The sequence below is a fragment of the Sphaerodactylus townsendi genome, linkage group LG10, assembly GCF_021028975.2.
Source record: "Sphaerodactylus townsendi isolate TG3544 linkage group LG10, MPM_Stown_v2.3, whole genome shotgun sequence".
NCBI lineage: Eukaryota > Metazoa > Chordata > Lepidosauria > Squamata > Sphaerodactylidae > Sphaerodactylus > Sphaerodactylus townsendi.
The window spans coordinates 46900003-46924714 of record NC_059434.1 but is presented as its reverse complement, the minus strand read 5'-3'; the positions used below and the strand labels follow the sequence as shown (position 1 = coordinate 46924714).

The 24712-nt window shown below is 46.8% G+C and overlaps 2 protein-coding genes across 2 annotated transcripts in view; one reads left to right on the top strand and one right to left on the bottom strand.

Annotated features, from left to right (window-relative positions):
- Positions 1-24712, bottom strand: part of LRBA (LPS responsive beige-like anchor protein) — a 452503-nt gene that overhangs the window by 168563 nt on the left and 259228 nt on the right. Inside the window, 2 exon segments of the mRNA XM_048509137.1 lie at positions 15648-15784; positions 18269-18415. Coding sequence (XP_048365094.1) covers positions 15648-15784; positions 18269-18415 — 284 coding nt within the window.
- On the top strand, positions 10321-12861 carry MAB21L2 (mab-21 like 2). Its single transcript, XM_048509136.1, has one exon. It carries the CDS (start codon positions 11232-11234, stop codon positions 12309-12311), a length of 1080 nt encoding a protein of 359 aa, XP_048365093.1. The 5' UTR covers positions 10321-11231; the 3' UTR covers positions 12312-12861.

Sequence of the window (24712 nt, the reverse complement as noted above, 5' to 3'; positions counted from 1 at the left end):
ATGTAGCTTAAAGAGGAACCAGTGATAATTTATTTCATTTACTGTGTTTCTATAAGAACTTTAAGATATGACTTTTCCATCAAACCAGACATTTATATGGTTTAAACAGTAACTTGTAAACTGAAACATAAACTCAAACCATCTTTGCTCTCTAAAATTCAGAATGCACAGTTAGAGAAGTTTGAATTATCAGTCATTATACTGGTCTGTTTACATGATGTATTAGCCTAATACACTGAAACAGCAACACTGACTGGAAGTTTTTTCAGTGTGAAATACCATCTGTAGCAAAAATTTCAAGGAATGGAATACCTGATATTTTCAACATCATATCCAAGTAAAAAGGGAGATACCTTCCCCTTAAGTGAATAGTAATAATGGCTATATATTAAAGGTTACTAGTCATTAACTTATATTACGAAAAGATACACAAAATCAACATAATCCACTGTTAGTATTTGTAGCGGGGGGGGGGGGGGGCGAGACCCCGTGAAATGTTACCCAAATGGTGGACAATTTATTTACCAATTATTTTCCATTTCATACCTGAGATTCTGTAAATCCTTTCTAGTCCACTATAAAAAGATACCAACTCACTGCCAGTATTCACTGCTCTAGAAAAGAACTTAGTCTAATAAACAGCATGTACTGAGGCAGAAATCCCCTCCTTTCCCCCTTCCTCCTCCCATTTCTACATCAAGTTCAAGAGCAGAAGTTTAGCTTTTGGGCTCCCATCCCCCATTCCTTCGGCAAGTCGCTTGTCAGCAAAAGGTTGGGCAATTTATTGACCACTTCTGGATGCGAACTGTCAGTGGCTGAAGGAAATATGAGGGAAGGTTGTCGCTACTGTTCTGGAGCTCATTGATAATGACATACCTGCCTCTGTCACCCATTACCCATACTACAAACTACTTAGAACTAACTGAAAAATCAATAGCGTACTTGCACTGGTTCCTGTGGCTGCCTCCTTTGATTGTCAGCTCCTGTCTAGGGTCAGCACTTACATGAAAGGGGCTGACTGCCTGATGCTTTCAGGACAACCTAACGATATGAAACTAGCCAACAGAACAGTAAATTCTGTCTTCTTGCCCTCCTCATCAATTAGGCTCTGACTAGGCTTGCCTGTAGAAACCTGACCTTTTAAGTTTAGGTGAATATGGACTCGTTGAACACACTGCTACCCTCCGTACTGAGTCAGGAAATTCAGTGACAGGTTAAACAAAACAGAAGGTTGTAACTGTCATAATTTGCATTGCACTTTCACGCCAACAAGGGTGTTATCAGTGGGGGCAAGCCCTGGAACACACAACTTAAGCACCCCTAAGTTGCCTTCCTCATAAATTTTCAAGTGAAGTGAGATAAAACATAAATTCATAAATGTCGGACTATTTCAAGTTTCCTTCTTCCAAGTTTGCACTTTGGAAGCTGACAAACTGCATAATAAGAAAATCCCAAGAATGTGGTGTTATATTTGAATGCCCCCAACAATGACTATCCAACCTCACTGATCACTGTTCTGTAAAGTTCTAGCATTCTTGGGGACTTCGTCTTCTAAACTTATATAAACATACATAAGTACATAGATAGCTCTAGTTTAAACAAAACTATAAGCAAATCATTAAATTGTCGGTCTTCAGACCACTACCTGCATTTTCTCTCTCTAGGCTCAGGACCAATAACATTGGGGAAAAATATATTAAAAATAAATTGTTAAAAAAATGAATAAATAATCCTTTGGCAACCTGTGGCTGTTAACAACACAGTGAACACATAACAGCAGCCCTGCTGTTTCAAATCAAGGGTTCACCTCATCCTGTTTCCTGTTCAGTAGGAACAGCCAGATACTTTCAGGAAGTTCATAAACAGGGTTTAAAGAGGCAGTCCTCAACCATTTTTTAACACAGTGACTAGTAACAAATGTACATGGCTTCCAAACATTAAATTTCCATTCAGCCATAGGGTTGCCAAACTCCAGGTAGTTGCTGGAGATCTCCTGGGGTTACAACTAATATCCAGGCAGTAGAGATCATTCACCTGGAGAAAATGGCAATGTTTGAAGGTACACTGTATGTCATTATAGCCCAATGAAGTCCTTCTCCAAACCCGCCCACCTCAAGCTCCACCCCCAAGTTCTACAAGTATGTCCTAACCCAAAGCTGGCAACCCTATTTAACTACCATGGCTAAAATCTGTATTACTCCAAGTTACTCACGCACAATAACCACATATGGTAACTGTTACCTTTTAATATGTTGTTCCTCACTTCAATTAATGGAAAACAGGAAAGAGACAGCTAGTTTTACAGTCAACTCACGGCCCCTCCAGATGTCATGGACTACAGTTCCCATCATCCCCTGCGAGCCTGCCGCTGGCAGGGGATGATGGGAACTGTAGTCCACAACATCTGGAGGGGCGCACGTTTGACACCTAATTCTAAAAATGCAAGTTTGGCATTCACCAACTTTTATCTAATCTCATGTCATTTCAAGACACAAGTGATCGCCCAAGTGTCTGTTGAAAGCCAAAGAGGATATTTGCAGATTCATTCGGAGTCATATCTATATACTGTGGTGGTGGAAGTGCTGTTAAATCATAGCTGACATGGCAACTCTGTAGGGTTTGGAAGTGGTTTGCCACTGACTGTCTCAACATGGGCTGAGAGAGTTTTGCAGAACTGTGGCAGGCCCAGGTCACCCAGCAGGCTCCATGCGTTTGGTTCTCCAGATGAGAATCTGCTGCTCTTAACCACTACACTATGCCAGCTCTCTATACACTAAATATATGCAAATATCAGTATACCCATTCTAAGCTAACACCTTCCATATAATTAACTCCACTTAAAAAGTGCATTAAAATGGCAAATCTACTAGTACGACAAACATTATTGATTCTTGGATTTCTGAAACTTGGAACTTGGCCAGTACCGAAATGAAACTTCATGTGGAGTTTCTTGAAATGTTTTCATTCAACTTTCCTAAGAAAGAAACAGTATTTTGTTTTTATTTCCAGTAAGGTAGACTAGAAAGATCTGAGTTCAAATTCCCTCTCTACCGTGAAGCTCAGTGGATTACGGATTACGGGTGGATGACTGAGTCACACCGCTGTAAAGCTCAGTGGATTACGGATGGATGACTGAGTCACACTGTTGTAAAACTAAAGCAGGAAGAGACCAGGTATGGTGTCTTGAGCAAAGGAGACTTTAAAAAACAGATTTCCTAACCTAAAAGTAACCTAAAACCTAAAAGTCACCACCGTATGCAACTACTGCTTTCCATAAGCCTTCAGCAGGAGAAGGGTTGTGACTCAATGATAGAGCATCTGGTTTGCATGCAGGAGATCCCAGCTGAAAGGGGATGTGAATCCTGTCTGAGACCCTAGAGAGGTGCTACAAGTACTGACCAGTGCTGACCCTGATGTAATGGTATGACTGTAAAATGCAGCTTTGTGTGTTTATGCTTTCATAGTTTTTTAATGGGAACATTGGCTACTACCTAAAATATACAAAACATCATGCAGTGTGATGTCTCTACACAAAAATAAATACCAACATTAGTAGTTAATGCAAGAATTAGACATGATTCAGCATCTTTCCTCCCTCTCAAAGGTGCCAGTAGAGCATGTTTTGTAGATGATCTGAATGTGTCTCAGTACAACATGAATTGGTAGGATGGATAAATAGACCACTTTCCTCCACCTGCAAAGGCCACACTGCAAAGGCCACAGCCAAGATGTCCCATTCACTACTCAGATACTAGCAGCATGGGCACAGGCTGCCCTGGTTGCTCCAGTCCAAACCATGCAGGCAGCTCATCCAGAGCAAGCTGGAGCAAAACAAAGGAGAGAAGATCTTGGAGGGGGAATCCACTGCTCTCACTGGGTAAGCTAACCAAAGCCATGTCCTCCTGCACCCTGCGGCCCAAACCATACCATCTGTTTCTGCCAACCTGAAGACTGAGATGTCTGATACATAAAACAAAAAGTAAATGCTCCACTATTCCAGTGTGTATATGAACAAATATTAATTTTGATCCTATGCTCACAAGAAGGGCACAATTCAGCCAAAGTCCAGCACTTAAAATCCCCACTTATTTCGACATGAAAAATTTAAGCACATGCTTAACTTTCACTCTGAAATCAATGGGACTTTACGAAGATTAACCAGTTAGAATGTCCCCAGAATTTCCTTTAAACCTTTAAATGTATAAATGTAGTTTCTGTGAGGGCAGAAGATATGCATTACGGTGCACACTAAATATGTTTAACTGAGCCCGGATGCATCTTTTTTACAGACTTAAAGTGATGATTAACTGTGCATCTGGTAGCATGTCACGTCCTTTGTGTGTGCCTATCAGATAGTGAAGAGAAAGGGCATGGATAGTGTCCAGTCCCAGTAAGCAAATCATTTGGAAACAGTCATTGCCATAGATCAAAAGGTTTTTCACCCTATCCATACTAGATTTAAACACACCAACTCAGACTTCTGCTGCAGACAAAACCAGTTAGAAAGAAAAAGGGGCGGGGGAAGACTGCTTAGAATCCAAAGATAATAAAAGAAGATCTGGAGTGTGGGATAGGGGGTGACGGATGTAGAAAAGAAACAGACAGGCATAACCGTTACATACATAGGCCACGACAGCTGGTTTACGTCCTAGTTGCAGATTGTTGAGAGAGAGAAGTTGCCACCGTCTCTTCCATCACCAAATATTATTTCAACTAGACCACATATACAGCTTCTGTATTTTATTTATATGAACACACATTTCTTTCACCACACCCCCTGGGCATTTCTATACAAGGGGGCAAACTGATTAATTAGCCTTTTCTAAGAATAATTATGACGTTGTATTCCAGAGTTTTTAATTCTGAGTGTTGGCTGTTTCACCTGGACAAAAAGAATTACCATGCCCCATGCTTAGAAGCAACAGCATGCACAATTGGGATGGCACGGTGACCTTACTAATCTATGGTCTGCCCCGTTTCTTTTAACAGCATTCCCATGTTGAATACAGATCACAAAATCTGGTATCTCAAATGCTTATCACCCTGAAAACAGCACTCTGAACTTTATACTATCTCAATAATTTCCTTTGAGACTATTCAATTAAAACTATTAGGTTTTACTTAAAAGAAAAAATAAAATGAAGACTGACAGTCTACTTTTCAAGTGTAACATCAGACTGCTATCAGTACAGAAACAAAGAACACTGCATCTCAACCTATCTGATGGTCAAGGAGTTCAGATTTAAATTAATCCCACCATAAATGCTACTTCCTACTGCTATGAATTGGCTTGCCAATTGTAGAATGCAGTTACTCAAAAGAATGAGTAACAAATTTTACCTACGCACAAATTCATACCTACTTCCAAAAAAAATGATTCTGGCTCAAAAATGCTTAAATTGACCCAGTTCCAAATTTGCTAAAAATGCATTGTAGTCACGCCAGGCAATACAAAGGTTTTCACCCCAAACTGTAATGTATTGATTATATTTGCTGCCATCTAAAGGAAACATATAGTCTGAGGAACTCCGTAAAACCATACATGCATCCATATAAGGCAACAACATCAATGTTATGTCTTTTAAAAGAGAAAGAAAAACACCTCAAATACTCAAAGTGATGTAATCCAGTACAATTGTTAAAAATTAGGAACATTGCTATTGCCTTCAACAGCAAATGGATTCCATGCTTTAATGACTTCAATCTAAACAGTTCAAATGGCCTAAGAAGTTTTAAAATAGGTCACAGTTAACAGACTTGCAGAGCTCAACTTTTATTAACATAATCAACCCTACCAACATTCAGCATAAATAACTGTACCATCAATTTTTAAAAAAAATCAGTCACCACTGATCACCCCCCCACCCCAATCATGGTGTAAAAGCAACAGGAATAGCATTCTTATTTACCTTTTGGTTTCTTTAAGATTAGTTTATTCAGACTCTCCTACAAAAACACAAATAACTGACCTTGCAAATTAAATGCCTGTACTACACACATAATTCCTAGCATACATACTTGAAAGCACATAACATGGGGCTCATTTTTTACAAAAAAAAACCTATTTCAAGGTGTATGTGCAGCAGTGGACATTTGCCTAGATTCAAACCACACTCCCTCAGAAGTAAGACTAACTGATTTCAGTGAAACATAGGGGCTTCAGATCACAATTTCAGTTGTTAAATGAATGCAATAGGAATTCGTACAACAAATTATTAAACTGAGCATTCATTGTAATATTGTCCTAAATATCTCACAGGATTACATAAACTTTCTTCATTTCCCCCCAATGTCTTCTTTCAAGAAAATATGATATAACAGGGAAGGACAGTCCAAGAAATGTTCCACAGCAGACATTGGCTGTAGGGAAAGGAGAAAGAAACCCACAAATATAGCATAACCACCCAGCAGTCATTTATGTACTATTTAATTATTGTACTAACTGGCCTGTAATGGTATGAATACTACTCTTTTTAAAATATCTGTAGTAATTAAATAATAGCCAGCTCAGGTCAATTTGGTAAACTAAGACCTTGATAGAGATGAAAAGAGGTTTGATAAAAATCTATCCACAAATGTATAAAGAAAGATCCTGGAAATGTAAACAGGATTATAGCTGTCATTCCTCCAGATGCATTTACTTTACCCATTAGCTTAGTTTGGCTGTTGAGGAAAGCAACATGCACTCCTGAATCATTTCTTTTCAAATTCATACATTCCCTGCAGCAGTTCAAGCTCCATCAGCAGAGGAGGAATGTATGAAAATGACAGGCAAGGGGCATGAGTTCTTTTCCCAGACTGCGATTCTATAAATGGAAACACCAAGTTCTTCCAGAAAGGTTTTTTTTTTTTAAACCAAGTTGGTTCAAAGATCTCTAGCAAAATCTAAACGGAGACAACATGCAAGATGACACTGTTCCATTTTGAAAAATATTTAAAATAAACCTCGTTCAGCTTAACGCTCCTTACATAAACGTCTAATAGCTGTGAAATGTTTTTGGGAAGGTAATCAACCTCATCCCCCCCCAAAAAAACACCCAAGCATATCTAGTCTTCTTTGCGAGCACAGAGTTCGAAACCAACTTCTGAAAATTCCAAAGGCAGATGTGGAAAAGTTTCCCAGAGATCCGCGGTCTCCGATCATCAACTCCCTTCCTCTGGACACTTTATGACTGTGCCAAAGACAAAGGCGATTGAATCGTCTGCTTTAGAAGCGGAGGCAAAAGAGAGGCGCAAGGAAAGAATAGGAAAAGCCGGCGCCGAGTGGCTCTACTGTCAAGCTTGACGTCGTAATCTCGCCGCCCGTGCTGCTCAGGCTCGCCGGCTGCCCTCCTGGGTCTCCTTGCTAACTACCCCGCTCGCCGCCTGCCTGCCTGCCTGCCTGCCCCAGCGCCCCCTCTGCGACGCCCCTCGCCGGCGGCAGCGTCTTCGCGCCACTGCCATGCCCATCACCAGACCTGCCCAGTCTGCACAGCAGCGCGCCCAGGAACGGGTCCCGGGCAGGAGGCGGCGGAGCCAGCCCAGGCAAGGCGCCCCCACGCAGGCAGAGAGAGCAGCAGGGCTCCTCGGGAGCCGAGCGGCGGCGGCCCAAACCAACCCTCCCACCACGTGCAACAGCCAGATCAAACGTCCCCAATGGATGGGGCCAAAGCCCATCGGAGCGGGACCCCCCCCCTCCCGCAGCCCCCGCCTCATTAACTCCCGCCTGATGAGACGGCTTAGACGGGGGCGAAAGGAGGCCGAGCGGTCGGGCTCAGGCGTCGGGCGCTTCGCAGCCTGCAGGGCTTCCCCTCCTCCTCCTCCTCCTCCTCCCCGGCAGGCGCGCCGGCTCCCCTTGGCCTTCACGCCCCGTCAAGGCGCAGCCGATGGGCTCCTCCGCGGCCAGGCTGCGCCCCGGGCACTCTTCGGCGGGGCCGCCCGCCGGAACCTCCGCTCACCCCCCGCCCCGAGCAAATTCCGCCACAGCCGAGGAAGCGGCTCTTGCAAGCCGGGCGGCAACTGCAGCGGCAGCAGCCGGCGAAGGCGCGGCGGGGCTTTCGCAGGCATCATTTGCTCGAAAGTGTTTAAGTTTATTGCTCAAATGATGTTTCTAATTAGCGCTGCCAGCCATAAATCCGAGGCGGCTTTTGTTGCCAACTGATTTATTATTTGCCGGAGCTTCGACCTCGGGGGGGGGGGGGGGGCGGGCAAAAAGGGAGCCTGGCAAAGGACCGGCCTGGAAACCCCGAACGGCGGGGCCAGCGCTCCAGCCAGGGAAAGGCACTGTCCGACAGGCGCGCGGTTGCAGCCCCAGCCGGCTGCCTCGCCAGGAACCCCCGCTGGTTTGCAGAGCGCGTCGCCTGACGAAGGAGCACTTTCCCCAGTGCCAGGGCCGAGGGGTCCGCAGAGGGGTCCCACTGGCCAGTCCCCCGCCCCAAGTAACTTGCTCCTGAGGCTGTCGAGCCAGCCACTGGATGGGCCGCCGGAATCCGAAAGCCCCTCGACGGAAGGGGCTCTCCCGAGGGGTTGGATGCCTTGATGCTTAGGATCGCGGCCCAGGAGGGAGGCAAGCAAGGCCGCCGGGCTCTGCCCACTGTCTCCTCGCCTCCTTTCTAGGCTCCTCGGAAAATTCAAAGGGCGACTGGGGCTTGGCGTCGGGGGCGTCCCTTTTGCCCTGCACCGCGATCCATGCCACAGCTTATGCCGAGGGCTTCGACAACACTGGGTGTTTGCCTCCCTTTATCCTCACACCTCGCACGGCTCCTGGGCAAGCGGGCGCAGCGCTGCCCAGTGCAGAAAGGTTTGAGGATTGGCGTCTAGGGCCGCTTTCCTCTTTTTCCTGGTTGGCCCTACAGCGGCGGCCTCGGGAAGCAGCATCTCCTGCCCCGGATCGCTTGGTTTCCGCCCCCCCACCCCACCCCACCCCACCCTCGATAAACGCACCCTGATCTGCTTTGCTTGGGCTCCCTCCAACCCAAAGCGAGGGCGAGATTTGGGAAGAGAGCCGGAATCCGCTTTCGATCAAGCCGGATCGGGCCGCGGGTGGAAGCTACTGGTGAGAACCCCCCTCCCCCCCTAAGTCCACGATTGCTGTCCTGGGCGCAGCCAGCAAACCCTCCCTCTCTGGGCCCAACTCCCGGCCCCGAAGGCGGCCGAAGGGGCAAACGACACGAGGGCAGCGGTGGGCCGTCGGGTAGGCCGCCTGCACCGCAGACAGGCAAGGAGATGACCTTCGGCTTTAATGCCAACGGGATGCCCGGTGTGGCTTTAATGTGACATCCGATCAACCGTTATGTTTTGGGTTAAAAACCAAAACCCATCTGTCGTTTAGAGGCAAATGTGCCACTGGTGGCTGAGGAGGGCAGGCAAACAGGGGCCAGGCTGGGCTACTCAGAATATGCCCGTGCGTTTCTCCGTCACGGGGAGGGGGGGATTTCGCCAAGCAGGGAGGATATTGTCACTCTCAGATCTCTGGAAAGGGTGTGGGGAGAGAGGGTGTCGGACTGTTCTCCCGGAAGGCGCGCCACGAAAAGCCCCGACGGCCGACAGCATCTCTATGAATGAGATCCCGCCATTCCTTTGGGGGATCGGACAGATTACCAATACCCTCAACCCGACTGAAGACGTGGCCATCTTCTGGGAGAAAAACTTCGTTCGTTTACACTAAGCTGCCGGCCTCTACGTAGAAGAACAGTCTAGCTGAGTTACACACCGTGGGAAGCATTTCCGCCTTTGGGGGTGGGCTACTACTTTGTCGGAATAACCTTGGTTTACACGTCTGATCATCAACAATTCCTTCCTTCCTTCCTTCCTTCCTCAGTCAACGCATGCCCTGCACTTGTCTGTCTACCTCTGCAGATGGGGTTTCCTTTTCCAAAGCAATGGGGGGGGGGGGGAACCCACCAGGAGACGAGACTGATGTCTTTCACGAGCCCTCCCCTAATTCAGGAGCAACAAACTCGGGGTGGGGGCGCCTCTCTGATCTAACCACCCCTTGCACTGATGTCGGAGCTGCAGAGCGGCCAGGGGGAGGTGGAGGAGGCGCCAGAAGCAGCGCGCCCTCCGTCCCGCACGAGCAGCGGGTCTGACGCGTGGAAGGGAGCTGCGGAAGGGAAGCCTTTCGGGGGCCCCAAGGTCGGCCCTAGCTTTTGCCTGCCCCGTCCAGGAGGCGCAGCCTCTGCTCCCCTGCCCTCTCTCCGACCTGCAGCGGCCCCAGCCCTGCCGCCAGGGCGGGAAGGGAGAGGGGCACTGCTGGGGCCCGGGCTCCCGTCCGGCCCGCGCCTCCAGCCTCTCTCCCGCCGCCGCCGCCGCGGCCGCCGCCTCTCCGCCCCCGCTCCGGCGGAGGCGCACGACGGCCGGCCCTGCCATTGGCTGGCCCGCTGACAGCTCGGGCGGCGATTGTAGGATCGCGGAGCTCCGCCTCCCCCCAGCGGGGCCCGGGGGCCATTCATAAACTACGCGGCCCCTCCGTCGGCCCAGAGACTTCCCCACCTCCATGGCCCGAGCGCGCGGCGGCGGCGGGCGCAGCAGCAGCACCAGCACAATCCACGGCCAGAGGTGGGCGGGCGAAGGAGGAAGAGGAGGAGGAGGACGAGGGGAGAGGGCGGGGGGAGCGGAGAGAGAAACCCTGGAAAGCCGCACTCGCCCCGCTGCTCTCCGGCGGCTCCACGGCGGCAAAAGACGGCCGGAACAAAGAGGCGCGCCGCTGTCCGCCCGCTGACCCGACAGCGGCACGAGTGAATGGTCACAGGTCCGTCGCCGCTACTCCGCTCTGCCCAGCATCACCATCATCATCACCAGATTACTAAGAATAATAGCAGCACTCAAAGAGCAGCAGACGGAAGCCCGACGGGGAAGGGCGGCGGCGGCGGCAGAAGCAGCTCTCCAAGAGGCTTCCACTCCCGGGAAGCCTTCCGATCAGGCCGCCTGCAGTCGGAGATCGACGCCAGCCGCCGCCAGCCGTCCCCGGAGGTCCCGGGACCGGCATCGCCCGCGCCCTCGAGTTCCCGCGCAGCCTGGGCTTCGAAGCTCCCGCCGCTGAGATGCAGGCCTGAGCTGGTGGCCCGGCGGTCGGGGGCGCCGGGCTCCGATGTGAGGCTGCGGCGGGGGCGGCTGCGGGGGGCCAAGTTGGCGCGGAGAGGGCCCGAGGTGGCCGGCGGCGGCGGGTCGGCGGGGGCTCCGGGGCGGCCGCGGCGTTGGATCCGTCAGCGTACTGCGAGAGCCCGGTGTACAGCCCGGACGTGTGCCCCAACATGATCGCGGCGCAGGCCAAGCTGGTGTACCAGCTGAACCGGTACTACACGGAGCGGTGCCAGGCGCGCAAGGCGGCCATCGCCAAGACCATCCGCGAGGTGTGCAAGGTGGTGTCGGACGTCTTGAAGGAGGTGGAGGTGCAGGAGCCGCGCTTCATCAGCTCGCTGAGCGAGATCGACGCGCGCTACGAGGGCCTCGAGGTGGTCTCGCCCACCGAGTTCGAGGTGGTGCTCTACCTCAACCAGATGGGCGTCTTCAACTTCGTGGACGACGGCTCGCTGCCCGGCTGCGCGGTGCTCAAGCTGAGCGACGGCCGCAAGCGCAGCATGTCCCTCTGGGTGGAGTTCATCACGGCCTCGGGCTACCTGTCGGCGCGCAAGATCCGCTCGCGCTTCCAGACGCTGGTGGCGCAGGCCGTGGACAAGTGCAGCTACCGCGACGTGGTCAAGATGATCGCCGACACCAGCGAGGTGCGGCTGCGCATCCGCGAGCGCTACGTGGTGCAGATCACGCCGGCCTTCAAGTGCACGGGCATCTGGCCCCGCAGCGCGGCCCAGTGGCCCCTGCCCCACATCCCCTGGCCCGGGCCCAACCGCGTGGCCGAGGTCAAGGCCGAGGGCTTCAACCTCCTCTCCAAGGAGTGCCACTCGCTGACCGGCAAGCAGAGCTCGGCCGAGAGCGACGCCTGGGTGCTGCAGTTCGGCGAGGCCGAGAACCGCCTGCTGATGGGCGGCTGCCGCAACAAGTGCCTGTCGGTGCTCAAGACCCTGCGCGACCGCCACCTCGAGCTGCCCGGCCAGCCGCTCAACAACTACCACATGAAGACGCTGCTGCTCTACGAGTGCGAGAAGCACCCGCGCGAGACCGACTGGGACGAGGCCTGCCTGGGCGACCGCCTCAACGGCATCCTCCTGCAGCTCATCTCCTGCCTGCAGTGCCGACGCTGCCCCCACTACTTCCTCCCCAACCTCGACCTCTTCCAGGGCAAGCCCCACTCCGCCCTCGAGAGCGCCGCCAAGCAGACCTGGCGCCTCGCCCGAGAGATCCTCACCAACCCCAAGAGCCTCGACAAGCTATAGGAGCGCCCCGGCCGGGCCCGACCCCACGGCGGGCGAGCAGAAGGACTCGCCGGGCGGCAGCCAAAGGGACCCCCTCCCCCGCGCGCCCAGCGCAGCGCCGGGCCCCTCTCCGCCACTCACCCCCGTCCCCTTCTGGGGTCTCCTTCCAAGCCTCGACGGTCTGGCGCACTGGCCAGCGGGCCCCGGGACTTGGGCGCAGCCAGACCAGCCCCCCCGACGGACTGCTCTACTCTGTCCCCCCCAAGCGTAAGTGTCCCCCGTTTGTTTCTCTCGCTCTCGTTCGCCTGAATGTTGTCACCAAGTGAAAACAGACATTTATTTAAACTCTCTGTACGCCTTTCTCTGTTTCTTTCCTTTTCTTGTTTTTCTTTGGGGGGGGGGGGGGAGAAGAAGAACCACACGAAGTTTACTGGTGTTAAATGTATTTCAGTGCCAAGGTCAGATGATGTGCCCTCCCTCCGTCCCCCCACCCCCGGACTGACTTGTTGGAAAACGGTGATGATGATGATGATAATAATAATAATAAAAATAAAAATGACTTTTAACTTTCCTTGGCTCCCGCGTGGGTTTATTCGATTGTGCAGGCGAGGAAGGGGCGCTTTCAAAGGCAGCCTCTTCTGAAAACGGCCACCCTACTAAGCACTGAACGCAATTACGGAAGGGGGGGGAGGTAAATTTGGATATATATTTTTTTCATTCGCCAAGGTAGATTTGGGGGCGTCGGATCAGTTGACCCAGATTCCGATTCATTTGGGAAAAGGGGAGACGAGAAGGGTCCCTTCCGCATTTGGCCTTTCGATGCCCGTGGGGCTCCCGCTTCCTCAAGCGCACGAGTCCGGCTCGACTTTGAATTTCAGGGCCGGAGATGGATTAACTTTGAATTATTAATACGCGACAAATCCATCGAGCCTGTTTTGTTTTCTCCTCCCGCGCAAACATTTGGCTGCTCTCGCTTTTCAATAGATCCCTGGAGCTCGCGGGGGTTTTGAGAGACCTCCGCGGAGACTCGATGGCAACTTTTTGCGTCTGGCTCGGCCCAGCCAGCAATTACTGCCTTGCCTAGTTAAGTTACCCGGGTTCGTAAAGGAATCACTTTTAGGCTTTCTCTGCTCGCGTGAGGTTACCGATCATTTCATCAGGGTTTAGTTTAGGAAAACGGGAAGGGATTGGGATTTTTTTGGTGGGAAACATTTCCAATAATTTTTAGCCTGATCCTAGGCATGTTTTTTTTGGAAAGGAGTCCTGACTTGCTCCAGGAAAATATGCCTAAAATTACAGTCTCAACATCGTAGGATTATTTTTTTGGTCCGGTTTTTCCCGTTTTCATTAGGAACAATTTTCTTTTAAATATATATATAAATATATGCAAAAACGTAACAATTTACAATTAAGGAGAAACAAAAGTAGACCCTCCCCCCCCCCCCAAAGCAAAAGTATTGTTAAGCGCTGGAGACCATCACAGACAGCATAGAATATTAACCAACATCTTTCCTAAATGAACTAATTTACAAATAATCTCCTGTGTGCGGGCCAGAAATGTCCGGGACATCTGAAAATGCCCCCAAATGAGCCTAGAATTTCTCCCCCTCCCAAGTGTGACTGAATAAATCTGAGCCTATAAGACTGCAGCTTCCTTGTAGAAGACAGACTCAGGATAGGAATATAAACTTTGATGTTATCAGCAATCAGTGCTATGCCAATACAGGTTTTACCTCAAAATCCTGTCACAGTGTTTTCTTTTCCAGGAGTTTAGAAAAACACACAGAGAAGTAGAATTTATCAACCCAACAAACCCACATTAATTAAACAGGAATTTCAGTAAATGTAGGATTGATACTGAAAGATCTTGATAGGCAAGCTCTGTGTATCCATCTCTCCATAAGGGAAGGAGAAGGGAAAGGAACATAGGACAATGTCAATGTTTTCAAGAAAACTGAATGTTTTCAGTGTATAACTGCATAACTAGGACACCAACAGGTTAAAGATTTGGTAGATTTGCACAGGGGGAACTCAAAAGTTTGGAGTCTTGTGCGCTCTCTCTTTAAAAATGCCCATCTTGCAGATTAAAGGACAGGGCTGGATACCTTTCCATTTATCATCTCTTTGCTATAAAGGCAGAAGAATAGTCCAAGGAAAACATTTTGTACATTGTGAGGGAGATTAGTTAGATCTCCTAAGGAGGGGTGAACAAGTATTGGGGAATCAGTCTTCCTTATTCATTAGTGTGATGCACAGGGATATATACACACATTTTTAATGCTTTCATGAAAATCGGCAGCAGCATCTAATCTAAAATGCCACAAGTGTATTGATGGTTGGATTTTTTAAACCTTAAGATCAATTAGTGCCAAATTTAATATGCACAGAAAAACGGACACCACACTTTAAAATCTATTACTTCCCATAAAACGGTTGAAAACTTGATGTATTTCAAATAATCCCATGGCTTTAATTAACTTACATTATACTGCAGCCTTTAAGTGACTGTAGTGTTAAGTACTGGGTAGATCTGTACCTCACATCTCCTATGAAATCCCTTTCTTAGAGACACTAACTGTTGGGGTGATTTATTCAGACAGAACAACAGTGAACAGTGAAGCATCCTTCTTTACCACAATAGGCACACAAAAGGTCTTGCAGCCTCCTTTCTCTCTCAAGATCTGTATTTTAGCCATGATTCCTTATTGCGAAATTAGGAAAGAGACATGTCTTTGAGCCAAAGTGCTTATTGGTTAATCACATTTTAAAAACCCAGAACACACTCTGGCAACCACTGTAGCAGTTACATTGCACTGACAGAAAAGACAATATTTGAACATGTACACTGTTTTTGCAATTGAAGATGAGTATTATGAACCCTCAAAGTATCAAGAAACTGAAAGACGACACAAATTTAATTTTGCCCTTAACAAGCCTATTTTAGAAATCTAGCAACAGGGAATTTTCTGCATCAGCACATACTGAGGCCTGGTCAATTGGCTGTATACATGCAAGAAAATTGTAGAACAGTACAGCACCTTCTTGTAGCAGTACATACTGAAATAAAATAAAATGGCTGAGGAGAACAGATTTTGAAACTCAGCCCTTTCTGAACTTTCAGGTAGTCACATCTTGATCTAAAATGGGTTTATTTAAGATGTTTCCTTTAAGGTATCTGCCCTACAATGCAATTACTAATGGAAATAGCATGAAATATTTGTATATTTTGCATGTGTACAATGAAGTACAACAACATTCAAATGTGAGCAAACTTGAATTTAAGGGAGAAAATGAAAAATTAGAGGCCACTTTGTAATTTGTCATTAGTCTTTTTCCATGGGGTCATTGATCGCTTACCTTGGAATCAATTTTCTTAAAACCAGGATCTTCTTCATCTACCTCGAAATATAGTTCAGAGGAGGTGATGGAAAGTGTGCCCTTCAGAGCTACACATGGAGCCACAAGCTGAGCTGATGTAGAAAGACTAACAGGACCTATCAAAGGGAAACAGAACATGCTCCAGCACCGCACTTCCAATGCATTCAACAGCAAACTCAAAAGGTTCAACACACACATATTAGGTGTCAGGTAGGCCTTGTCTTACCTACCTAAAACTAATCCAAAACACCATTAAAAAGGAATGGCTTAAAAAATTAAAGCAGCCCTCCAAAAGGTACACATGCAATGCATTTGCTGTACTCCAAATATCTGAATAACAACAGCTGCAACCAATGCAAATAATTATGTATGCCATATAGGTGGTGGTTAGATCATCTAGCTTTATTCATCCAGAATTTTAAAATGCTTGGGAGCCCAGTACCTTATGCTTTTAACAATAATGGAAATGCAAAAAAAAAGTTATATGGGAAATATTAGTTTCACATGTGCGTGTTGAAATTTTGGAGGAGCTGCAATACAATTTGACCCAGATTTCCTTCTTTTGAGTATGTAGAAAATGATTTTATGGATTCTGGCTTTTTAAAGGCAAGGTAGAATCTATTGTACAAAAGTTAAATATCAGCCAATTCTAAGGACTATAAGCATAATATTTGAAAAGTGGGTTCCATCCGTCAGTTAAATATTCTTCTAGGAATCCACACAGTGTTAGTGCAGCTCAGGGACTGTGGGAGTAAACAGCTGGAGCATTGGTTTCCAACTGAATGAATTTTTATTAGAATAATCACATCTCCACAGGGCTTATCACAGAGAGAGATCAGCGTACTACTCAAAACAATAGGCTGGCCTTAGATCTAACAATATGTGGGCTATTATAAAAAGCAACATCCAGAGATCCCCCCCCTGATCATGAAGGTACCCGAAGATCAACAAAGGGTGTATATTTCAGTGGCAGTCCTTTGTTTAAAAATACGATAAAATGCACGTGTGACACATAGCATTTTGCATTAATAAAGTACATATAAATGAGGTGCACGTGCTTAGGTAATCAATGGGTGAATAACTGCCAAAAATTCAGATTAATTGTCATTTCTGTCAATTGTTAGGAGGTGTGATGGTCTTTAATCTTGCATCAATCTCAATGTGTGCCAGTAGGACAATAGCAGAGATGCTCGGCTGAGATCAGAGCAGCTTTGCCCCCTATTCCCAGTGTACAAATACATTGTGTTTGCAGATGGGCATCCGATAGCTGCACTACTGCCATGATTTCCCAAAGCTCATTCCCACAAATGGATGAAATAAGCAGCTATGTGTTCTTTTGCTGTCTCCTTTTGCCCTCTGTACATTAGCATGTAATCCAGGGAAGAAATAACATTTTTTCAATCACTTTCAGACATTCAATTACAGGGCAGGCAGACAGCTGCAAGAGCCAGGGCAGCGCAGGTCCCATCGAAGACCCCTGACAATTTCAACTTCATTTCTAACCCACACTTACTTGATTAGCAAGGATTACTTCTTAATCCTATTGCCATTGTCAAGATTATATAATTAAACTCCACTTTCACCTCTATTATAGTATGAATGTATTAGCAGAAGCAACAAATGTAGAATGCAGAGAGGAAGGAAATGGGTTGGAGGATCTTGCAGGGCCCTTGAAGAACAGCTTCTGTAAAAGCTGAAGTGACTGAGTTGCGTTTCCTGGACTGCGTAGTTGCATTTGCCATGTTCAGTTTTATTATTAGAGGTCAGTGGGATGATGCAATTGATAATGAACAATCCAAACAGCAAGACTTTGGATTTCTTTGTATAGATGACAGTGAACCCCCTGCAACCACTCCTACCTCCCAACAGAATTTAAATGAGGACATGATTTTGCTGTCCTCACAAGTGTTAACAGGATTTATCGGGATGTTGCACTTAACAAAAAAAATAGTGCAATGGTAGTGATAGCCACAGAACAGGAGACTTGTACATAATTTTTTTAAATTAAAAACTGAGCCAATCTATAACAGTAAACATAATGAATGTTCCAGGAATGCTTATTTTGTGGGGTCTGGGGGCAGGGCTGGGGGAGCAATGAAGCCATGGACTGTTATAAAATGACCTGGTAGATTCAAGAATTTAAAAGCCCTTTTACAGAATAAATCCCTTCATGATCCAAAGGGTTTGCAGTTGAGTTAGTGTTTTTCCCCCAAACAAATTTGTAAATAGCTTTTATGATTAATTCAGCCAGATTGCCTTCCTGTCCCAGCCTCCTGGAATACTAGAACCAGTGAGAGAGAAAAGAAGCCAACGGAATCTATTTCCCATCCTGCAAAAGTATATATAAAAACCAGCACTGCAGGGAAATTAAATCTGTCTTTCTAATATTAAAATTGTGTGTGTGCGGGTTTTAAATTGAAACCTACCTATTGAGCTGAAGCTCATTTCCAAGGCTGAGTAAATGATAGCTCATTAACACAATGATAGGAAAGCACAACCCAGTGCTCTTTTCCCCAGTGCAGCAAGGGGGGGGGGGGTTAGCCACTGGGGAAACTACTAAGAGGACCTATCTGGAGGAGGTAATAGACAGCTGAAGTTACCCGTTAAATTCTCCAGTTCCTTCTCCTCGATGGATGACAAGGTATCATCGTCGCCTTCCAGGAGAACCTCGCTCTCCGAATTCTGATTTCCTAAAGCCTGACTCTTGATGGACTGTTTTCCTTTAACAAGTACATCTTCATCTGGAGCTGAAATGAAAGAGAAACGCGGCTGTCCATCAACTCTCCGAGGCAACAGTTACGGGGCGGGGCGGGAGGACAGCGGGAAAACAACCTTGCTTTTACACACACACGCACACAGTGAAGGCTAGAGCTCAACAACTCTGCTGTGGACCGCTCGGCTAGCGAGCACACAAGCCCGCTGAAAGCATGCAGGCTGGGGCAGCGTTCACGTCCATCCCATCGAGGCCCGCCAGGACGACGGGTCCCAGGCTCTGGGGTCCTCAGCAATGACCCGACGGACACTATTTCCTCCCACTCGGCCTTTTCGATCATGTTTGCAGAAAAGAAATGTATTCTCCGCGGCCCCCACCCGTGAGCGCAGGCCGGTGCGCGGCGCACTGTCAGCCCGGGCATTCAGGGGCGCGAACTCGGTTTAGAGTCCAAACACTCGGGCTGCTCCGATCCCAGCGGGTCGCAACAGCAGCAGCGCAGCAGAGAGGCCGGCGGTGGAGAAGCCATCTGGGGCCGCCGAGCTGCCTCGTCCCCTGGCGGAGACGCGCGAAAGAGCCGCGGCTGCTCCGCCCTGGACGGGAGGTCCGCGGCACTGCTCCCCTCGGTGACCCTCTCTCGGGTGGGGGGCTCGGCCGGCAGACTGCTCGCCCGCAGCCCTGCCCCCGGCCAAGCAGCCACAGCAACCCCCTCGGGCCCCTTGTCCTCTGAGGAAAGGCGCCTGTGTCCTGCCCGGGAAAAACCAGGCTTGGTGGCCCCGATCCATAAACCACCGGTGCCACTTGCGGGGGGAGGGGAGCGACAGGCGAGCGAGATCCACTTGGACCGGGAGGGGGCAGCTTCTAAACGGGAAAACCCCATCGGGAGGTGCGGGACCGAATGGTCCAAATAGGGTGGGGGGTCCTCGTGGCAGACCCTCCCGTGCTTTGAGGCGAAAGCCTCTTGCGAAGCTGCTGATGCCGCCCGCAGCCCCAGCCTCGCCCTCCAGGCTGGCCTTTCTCAGCCACTGACTTTTGCACCTGCACTGGCCTGGATATGGCCAGCTAGCTGCAGAGGCCTGGCCTGAGCATGCTGGCTAACCAGGAAGGATATGGGGTGGGAGAGGATTTCTCCCTACAGCATGCAAAATGAAGGAGGCACAGCTGAGCTAGACTGGCCAGACTGGTATGCCTTAACTACAACCCATAACATATTTGGAAGCTTTACACTTATGCAAAGCAGGCATATAAATAGAGAGTACTCTGTCAAATCTCCACGCACTAGGAGTGGCTGAGAATCAGTTCTAGGGAGCAAAGGTTGAATTTGAATATCTTTCTAGTATCTAATGGAGGCAATTTCATGATCAACTCAGTAATTTCTCCTCAGTGGGCTGCATTTTAAGATTCTCAGCAATTCAAGACCAACACACACTTTCTGGATTGCTACAGCTTGAAATTGCACAGGTCCTACAATATGTCCCTATCCATAAAAGCAAACCTATTCAAAGCAGTGGAAGTTGACTCTCGTAAACGTGCCTTTTATTATGTATTCTGAGTGTGCTGTGACTGCAGGTCTATTTCACATATAAGACAGCAGGCAATGCAGGGAAGGTGTTTCTGCTTAATAGATCTGTCCAGCTTGCAGAGAGTACAGGCAATAGAACTGAGGACCATCTCTTTCCAATTTAGCACACAAAATAAAGGGCATGGCATCATTATCACCACAAGTACCAGTTTTGGGCAGGAAGGCACATATAGTTTCAAAGAGGGGAGGTGAACTAAAAAGGTCATCAGAATTTACCACCCTCTGCACTTCAACGTGCATTTCAAGTCAAATTAATAAGATGTGTTTTAGTTACCAGACCTTCACTCCTATGTACACTTGAGAGTCATTGCATGCAGTGCGGAAACATACTTTAAAGCAAATAGTCATAGGGACTGAGCTACACAGCTGCAATTTTAAGTATTTTCGCTAGGATTTTTAGCCATTTGGACTTATTTTTGCATAAGCATGCACAGGCCCAGACTGTTCGGATACAAAGTGGGCCTCTCCCTCTCTTTCTAGCATCACTGGATACAGCAGGATATCTCTATCTACATTGTGAAACATATAATTCACGCAGCACATTTTAATCAAAGTGACATGTTAGAAATACACTCTGATTTAAAATGCACAGATTCCTTGCCAATATGAAGCAAATGTGCTGTTTGGAGTAGGCCCTGTTGTCCTGCTATGGTTAAAATGTATGTTCTAAGCATTTTAAGGTGACAAGAAAAAACAGATAAGAGGTAGCAATTCGCTACATACGTATCTTGCTGATAGTTCCCATATAGCAGCTGTATAGCACAGGAAATATATCCAGATTTTTAAAATAAAAAGTTGAAAGTTTGTGTATAATTTTAGGCAGACTTCAAGAGACATGCAAAGTAAAAGGCTGGGTCTTTTTGGAAACATATGCCAAACACATCCTGGCCAACCAACTTTAACACATTGCTCATTACTTTTTGATTACTGCCATACATGACTTGAGGTTCCACTAGCTTATTTTTAAAAACCTTTAATCTGCAAACATTTACAGACGAAGGCAATCCCTAGTGACCATACATAAAGCTTAATTGTCTCTGTAAACACGTGAACATAAATTTCCAATAAAACTATTCACACTAGCAGAGTGGGCAAAATAACCTCTTGGAATCTCAATCTTCAGTTTTACCAAAACAGAAGGTCAATTTACAATAAAATGCCACTTTCTTCTTTCATGCAGTTTCTCCAAACAAAGTTACTTTTTTGATTTTTTTTTTTACAAATGTTTGTTTCACAGAGGTTATGTTGGGTAAAATGAAATAGCCCTTCCCCCCTTTTTGTATCTACCAGTCGATATATGTAAACAAAACTCTGATTCTGGAATTATTCAATGAGAGTTGGGGGGGGAAACCCTCTTGTCATGGGAAATATGCAACTGATATTTAGAAAGGTTTTCCTGTAATTAACTCCCCCTTGAGGATTTTAAGTTAGCAGCAGTAAAATTACCTACAGTATTCTAATACACAAAACATGCACTAACATTTAATTCTCAGTGGCCTAATAGCTTTCTGGAGAAGAATTTTCTTTTTTAATTAGAATACAGCAGCAACTAGTATAAAATAAAACAGATAAAGAGCTTGTTTACAACTTCTTGGAATGTGTAGCTATAGAAAATACATTTTTAAATAAATTTTTACATGCAGGTAACAGTTTCATCTTGCTCCATACCTTGAAAATATCTTAATTATATTAATAGCCTAATTTTAATTTTAAAAAGGTGTGCCATTCCATTTATTTAAAATTCAGTTTGAGTGTCAAGGTATGTATGTAACACAGGAATATTTTTGCAACCTATATATAGTTGAATAATGCCATTTGCTATGTTTTAATGCATGGCAAAAGTATTTTCCTTTAATTCATTATTTATGCCATTTATAGTCCACCTTTCTCTTTGAGACGCAAGGCTTTCCCTTGATTATTGATCAAATTCTTATGTATAGCTGGGTGAACTAGAGTGCCCGTACAAGAAAATAACCCACCTTTGGCATGTTACCAGTTGTGCCTCCAATATGTCCACACACACCAGTTTATGGATGGTATAAATTTTGTTTGATATACTGTGATCTACATTCATATCAAGTGTCCAGTTACATATGGCAGCTGGTTCTCCAGGGGACTCAAAGAACTTGCATTAGTTTAGATGTGCTCAACTTTTTCCTGGACCATCAGGACCTACACATCACTTCAAAAGTAGATTCCACACAGGGCAAATATAATGGGTGCAGAGTGCAATACAAAACGTGGGGGGGGGGGGGAGAGACACACACAACTTCACACAGGTCTCGTCTCCAAAACGAGTTTGACCCATTTTATTTCCCTCAACCCAGGTTTTTCGAAAATTGCTAAACCAGCAATTCTTTTGCAAAATCCCAGGTTAGTGAAAATGGCCAGGCAGCAGCCGCTTTATTACCTTGCCATTCCACCTTGCCATTCACAGTCAGGGAGAATCTGCTTGCCACAGCAACACATTCATTACTGCCCTGCTATTGCAGGGAGGCCCATTTTTCTTTTTTTTAAATTGCATGTTACACATGAACAGCTACACAGGTGTAGCTGATCGTATTGTGGGGCGATGGCATGGCGGCGGGGGTCCATTTCTATATGCCTGCGCAGATACACATGTGTTGCAGGGGGAAAAAAGAGAGAGAAGTGCCTCCATGTGAAGGTGGGAAAGCAACCCGGATTGTTTCCATGGGCTCCAATTGCTGCCTGCACGGCACGCACATGAATGGGAAAAAAGAAAATGGTTACCTTTATAATGACTGCAACCCATTATACATTTGCTGCATGGAATCCACCAAACTGTCCCTAAAACTCCAGATTTCACAATCTGTGAAATCTGTTCAAATTTAAGTAAAAAATGAAATCCTCTTGCATACATGTCATTAATCATGGTGCCCCAGGCAGTAGTTCAAGATTAATTTATTCCATGTAATGTATGGAATGCAGCACAAAGCACCATTGCTTCCACAACAAAGGAAAAGATTTGCAAAATGCATGTCATTTCCTTCTCCGCCACAATTTCCTTTTCCCCTCTCTTGAAAGTCCCCACAGACCCTCTTCTTTTCCTGCTTCCTTCTCTCCTTGCCAAGCTCTGGACATTTCCTGTTATCAGAACAATCTCCCAACTACAGAGATCAATTCTCCTTTTAGAATTGTCAGCTCCAGATTGGGAAATTCTTGGAGTTTTGGTGATGGAGCCTTGGGTTTGGGAAAGGAAGCGATCACAGTATAATGTCATAGACTCCATTCCAAAAAGCAGCCAATTTCTCCAGGAGATTGATCCTTGTCTTTTGGAGAGGATGTAATTCTGAGTGATCTCCAGCCTTCACCTGAAATCTGGTAACCCTAGTTCCCCTGGAGGAAATAGCTGCTTTACATGGTGGAGTCCATGGCATTAAATCCTTCTGAGGTTCCTCCCCACCTCAACGTCCCCCCCCCCAGCTCAATCCCCCAAATCTGCAGGTATTTTCTAACATGGAGTTCATAACCCTATTTCCTTCCCACCCAACAGCCAACCCTCATTTATCTGTCCCTCTTCTCTTAAATTTCCCCTCACCCGCTCCAGTAGCCTCTCCTTGGAAAAACTGTGCCTCAGTTATGTAGTGCTGCCCACTAGGCCAGCCCCATTATAAGACAGGAAACTCTCAAGGACTTGTGGAGTAGCACCTTACTTTCTCCCTGTATCCTCTTTCCCACAGTATTTCTTCTTTTTCTCTTCCTGACAACTCCCATATACTCTCCTCTTTCCTTGCCTCATTTTTCCTTCTCAGCCACCCACAAAGCTACTTTTTATGTGCCTTCCATCTTTAGCTAAATTTATTATTTATATCCATCATTTATACCCCATCTTTCTCCACAGCAAGGTGACGTAAAGCAGTCTCGTCTTCTCTTTTTTATCCATATAACCACCTGTGTAGTTAGACTGAATGTATGTGATTGGCTCCAAATCATTAAGTGAGCTTTCACAGCAAGATGAGAATTCGGACCTGAATCTCCCAGACCCTAGTTCCAAGTTCTAACTTCTATCCAACACTGGCTTTCATAGGGTGGCTGCTGCTGAACAGTTGCAAGCAATCACGCCAAGTTGAGCAATACAAGTCAAGTAGCATTAAGTCAGTCAGAGATTCCAGGCCCAGGGTTGCCAACCTGCAGATGAGACCTGGAGATTTCCCAAAATTACAACCGACAGGTCTGCCCCCCAGGAGAAAATAATCACTCTGTGGGGCTCTGTGGCATTATATTCAGCCTAGGCCTCAACTCCCCTCTCCCCTCTCCAAACCTTGCCCTTCTCCGATTTCACCACAAACTCTTCAGGAATTTCCCAAACTGTGGCTAGCAACAGACATTGAGGGAATCCGTTCTTTAAAGGTAGAAGTGATGCTTTTATCATTTTTTAGATTTTTACACTTCTCCCAATGTATTTTTTTTTAGATTTCACCTTTTTTTCCCTGCAAACCTGGGGCCCTTTTCAGGTTAGTAGAAAGATTTGCCTTGCCCATTCCCAGTTCCATTTTGCATTTAAGTATCCAAAGATGTGGCCAACTTTGCTATTAGACCATAAGATATATTATGTATATCTGTATATTGATATATACTATATACTGATGTTGATGGATTGTATTTTATTGTTATACATATTTTATTCTCATAAATGCATAGTTTACATATGCAAAAACAGTACTTTTCCACATAAAATCACATGTGGCCCTATATAAATTGTACCATATAAACAAATGCCGATACACACAC